The sequence below is a fragment of the Castanea sativa genome, chromosome 10 (genome assembly GCF_040712315.1).
Source record: "Castanea sativa cultivar Marrone di Chiusa Pesio chromosome 10, ASM4071231v1".
In the NCBI taxonomy this organism is placed as follows: domain Eukaryota; kingdom Viridiplantae; phylum Streptophyta; class Magnoliopsida; order Fagales; family Fagaceae; genus Castanea; species Castanea sativa.
The window spans coordinates 727,312-732,146 of NC_134022.1; the positions used below are offsets into that span (position 1 = coordinate 727,312).

General features: G+C 29.2%; 1 protein-coding gene across 1 annotated transcript; it reads left to right on the forward strand.

The window, feature by feature from the left end:
* Positions 1-443: 443 nt before the first annotated feature.
* Positions 444-3,938, forward strand: LOC142612948 (bifunctional pinoresinol-lariciresinol reductase 2-like). Its single transcript, XM_075785125.1, has 4 exons — positions 444-878; positions 2,144-2,384; positions 2,632-2,835; positions 3,576-3,938. The coding sequence occupies exons 1-4, from the start codon at positions 549-551 to the stop codon at positions 3,737-3,739; spliced, it is 939 nt and encodes a 312-aa protein (XP_075641240.1). The 5' UTR covers positions 444-548; the 3' UTR covers positions 3,740-3,938.
* The last annotated feature ends 897 nt before the right edge of the window (positions 3,939-4,835 follow it).

The window sequence follows — 4,835 nt, forward strand, 5'->3', positions numbered from 1 at the left end:
TTATTTCATTCATATTTAGGAAAAAAAAATTAAGAACTACCGCAATTATAAAAATAAAAGACACCAAAAAAATTATATTTTGTTAAACTAATACATGAGTTAATAACTTCTATCAATTTTTTTTTTGTGAGAAGAACTAGTATCAAAATTGTTGGCTTTGGTTGAAATTGAAGGAACAATGATTTGATAAGTTTCTGTAAAATTTTGCTAACAAAGATTTTTTTTTTTTTTTTCCTAAGAGGACAAGAAGTTTTTTTCTTTTGTTTTCTTTTCATGAATAGGAACGGATAATGGAGTTAGTAATTTTTTTTCATCATCTCTTTCAATTGATTACATAATGCACCTGTCAAAATATAAATGACAGCCCTTAGACTTGTCCATGCACATATTGAAACTACAAATAGGTACTCAGGTACTAACCCTTGTCAAACTAAAACAGCCTACCATTGCTTCCAACACCAGCAAAAAACTATAAAAAGCATTTGCTATAAAAGCCGAGGGAGGGAATCTCTATAGAACCAGCACCAAGAGAAGGAAGACAAAGAAAAATGGCAAAAAGCAAAGTGCTGGTTGTAGGGGGAACTGGGTATCTAGGGAAGAGGTTCGTGAAGGCAAGTTTGGCTGAGGGTCATGAGACGTACATCCTACACAGAGCAGAGATAGGTGTTGATATTGAAAAAGTTCAAATGCTTTTGTCATTCAAGGAGCAAGGAGCTCACCTTGTTTCTGGTTCCTTTACCGATCACCAGAGTCTTGTGAAGGCTATCAAATTAGTTGATGTTGTTATCTGTACAATATCTGGAGTTCACATCCGAAGCCACCAAATTCTCCTTCAACTTAAGCTTATTGATGCCATCAAAGAAGCTGGTAATGTAAAGGTATACATATATATATATATATATATATATATATATATATATATATATATATATATATATATATATATATAAATTTTGCAATTCTATATTTTACTTGCCAATCTAAACCAAAACCCAATATATTGTATCTGTTGTAAAACTGGTGCATTATAAATTTTGTATGTTTTTGTTTGTTCCGATCATTTCAGTTTGTTTGGGCATCCGGCTGAGTGGATAAGATTTTTATTTTATTTTCTTTCTTTACATGTTAGCCATATATATAATATAAATTTTACAACATAATTTTTTTTTTCTCCTCCTCTCAAATAGTCAAATGTTATTGTATCACTGTCACATCTCTTTTCTTTTACTTTTTTTTTCCTCCTTGTTTTTTTTTCTCATTATCTTACTTAATTTTCCTTTCTAAAAAAAAAAAACTGCTTACTTTTTTTGGAATCTTTTGACTTTTCTTCTTACTCTTTCCATAACACATAATAATCGGTGTTAAAAATTCTATTTATTTTAACATAAAATTTATTTTTTCTATTTTATTACATAATTACTTATCAAAATATCAAAAACACCTACATCCATTATATCATTTATTATACATTACATTTCATTAAATTATTATTTCTTTATCAAAATTTTATTACTCTCTAAAATCATCTCCTTATGTATATAAGTAAAGAAATATTAAAAAATAAATTTATATGTGAATAGTAACGTGATATTTATACAATTAGGGTAGCAATATATAATCTAAATTTACATAAGTTTATATGAGTTGATGTAAGTAATTTTTAGAGTTGGACATGCAAAATTTACTCTTTATGTTATTATACATAAACTGATATATGTACTCTTTAGATGCCATGGGGGGCTAGGGATGGGCCCCCTAATTTTTCAAAAATTCCCACTCTCTCATATATTTTTGGCCTGTGGAGGATGTGTCTCATGACCTTATTTTCTAATATAACAAAAATTATGGAAGATGTACGTTTGAAGGTCATTTAAATATTTTGTTCTATGTTAGAAAATATTATATGTTAAATAAAATTAAAAACATAGTATTATATATATATATATATATATATATTCCCTTTCTCTCTCAATAAAATGAGTCTTATTCCTCTTTTTTTATCTTTTTTTTTAATATATTTTTTCTATTTTAAATTAATATGGTATAAACGTGATATAATATATTTGATACATCCATCCGTATAGGTTTTGTTGGTTTTTCATTAATTCGTTTACATGACAAGTTTTTTTTTAAACGTTGGTAGAGATTTTTGCCCTCTGAATTTGGCACCGACCCTGCTAGAATGGAGGATGCATTAGAACCTGGGAGAGTGACATTTGATGACAAAATGATTGTAAGGAAAGCCATTGAAGATGCTCAAATACCCTTCACATATATTTCTGCAAACTGTTTTGCTGGTTACTTTCTTGGTGGTTTGTGCCAGCCCGGTAAGATCCTCCCTTCAAGGGATTCAGTGGTATTGTTGGGAGACGGAAATAAAAAAGGTATTTCCATTACAACCTTATTAGTTTTGCATTGTACAGAAGATCAGAACCATGAAAGTACAGTCATTTTTTACCACACTACTCTAGTTGCTGCTATATAAATTTATACAAGATAACAATGATGCTGATTAATTTATCTCTAACCTTCTTCCTTTTCTACTCTTAATCAACCGCTAATGCATTTTAAATCATTGTTGACATATTATATATCTTTGGGTTCTAATGTACTTGATACTTAATGTGGCAGCAATTTATGTGGATGAAGATGATATAGCAATGTATGCCATCAAAACTATAGATGATCCTCGAACCCTCAACAAGACAGTATATCTAAGGCCACCTAAAAATATCCTATCTCAAAGAGAAGTTGTTGAGACTTGGGAGAAACTAATTGGCAAAGAGTTGCAAAAGTCCTCCATACCCAAGGAACAGTTTTTAGCTTCCTTAAAAGGTATGATTGATGCTTGTTTAATTTTTAAGACATTTTACAAAAACACACCAAAGGTTCCTTCACCCTATTTGGTGGCTTGGTCACCAACTTGGTGAGCTGGTCAGTCGAAGTAACAACTTCGACAATCAGTGTCGTTGCTTTGGTAATCGGTGCCAACAATCTGTAATTGAAGCTGTTAATTCAGGCGGTCCGGTCACCGGACTTCATTTGATGCAAAAGTCTTATGTTGGTTCGGGTGATTTAGTCATCGACAGCTGAGCCATCAGTTTTGGCTCTTTGCTTGAAAAATTTTACTTATCATACTAAACACTTGAAAATATTTTACTAAAAATGTTTTATATGTAAAATATTTTATATTTGAAAATATTTTACTTTAAAAAAATATGGAGCATTTTAAAAAGTTCCATGGTCCCACTTGGACCCTAAGTCCACCTTTTTCTTATCAAGATTTGAACAATTGTCTTATATATATATATATATATATATATATATATATATATGTATATTTTTTTTCACTCATGTGTCAAATTTAATTAAAAAATTACCAATTTTTTTCTATGGTTTAAAAGATAAAATGAAAAATGCTAAAAAGGGGAAGAAACAAAAAGTCAAGAGTTTCAATGAAAGTGAAAATAAAAAAGGTCTCAATATGACTAATTATATTTTTATTTCAAAGTTTTTACTGTGTTTATGTTACATGTTTTCTTAAATTCTGATACGGTTTTTCTTTCTCAAAAAAGGACTAGAGTACGCAGAGCAAGTTGGACTTATACATTACTATCATGTTTGTTATGAGGGGTGTCTTACAAATTTCGAGATAGGAAATGATGCAGTAGAAGCTTCTGAGCTTTATCCAGAGATCAAGTATACTATGGTGGAAGAATACATGAAACGCTATTTATAATTAAGTACACATTGTTGTTGCATAATCTATTTTAGGATTGATGGACTTTCATCTATCCTTCTCTTTCTCCTTTATTGCTTAGAATTAAAAAAAAAAATTGTCCTGTAATGAAGAGGTGGACATTTGCCCCCTCAACTTAAATAAGACCAATTTGTTTTTCAATATAATATTATATACCATTATGTACTTGCCCTGAAAATATACTTTCTTCTCTTTTTTTTTCTTTTTTTTTTATACATACAATAACATTTGAATTAAATTTATTACTACTTTATAATTGATTGTTCTTTACCTTCAAGTCAACCCACTAATAGTTTATATTTGATATATAGACATAATTCGATTACAAATCCATTATTTGGTGGTAAAAAGCATTACTTCTTGAAATAATTAAAACTCATACATAACACGATTTTTAATTATATAATAATTGGATAATTAGCCACTGTTTCAATATATTCATTGCAAATAAAAACAAAATTATAAGATAATTAACTACTAAAACCTTGTTATTTAGCTCCAAAATTTTAAATCCTTTCGTGTCACTAAACCTAACATTTATAAATATATATCAAGAAAAAAAATCTTTACTTGTCTCTAAATCCCAATATTCCTAACAGCTTCTCTTCCCATCATTTAGCCTCCAAACTTAAATTGAGAAATCTAAATTACTAATCATTGTCTGTATTTTTTTCTTGCTGACTTTTTTACATTCAAGATTGGATTAAAATGTCACATGTGATTGCTCAAAATGCATTCTAGGCTAACAATTTTTATTTTGAAGAAATTTACTTGCACTATTGTGCAGATAGAACCAGATTTACACGCCACCCGGGGGGTTAAGAACCAAAATGATGTGTGTGTGTGTGTTTGAAAACACTAATGAATAATTATTTTAAGAAGCACTATTATTGTGATCATTAGAAAGAATTATGTATTGGGAGGGGCAGTCAAATGGCTCTTAGAATCAAAATGAAATATTATGTAACACAAAGCACTTGCATATACACATGCTTACTCATAATTATGTATGCATTTGCAAACTCCAAGGAATTAAATATTTAAAGAAAATATAATTGCGATAATTTTCTTAATA

Bases quoted from the DNA above. Each gene is read 5' to 3' on its own strand.
- LOC142612948 (XM_075785125.1), top strand. From the start codon at position 549: ATGGCAAAAAGCAAAGTGCTGGTTGTAGGGGGAACTGGGTATCTAGGG. The intron at 879-2,143 runs GTATACATATAT...AAACGTTGGTAG, and splicing joins AAGAAGCTGGTAATGTAAAG to AGATTTTTGCCCTCTGAATT. The intron at 2,836-3,575 runs GTATGATTGATG...TTCTCAAAAAAG, and splicing joins GTTTTTAGCTTCCTTAAAAG to GACTAGAGTACGCAGAGCAA.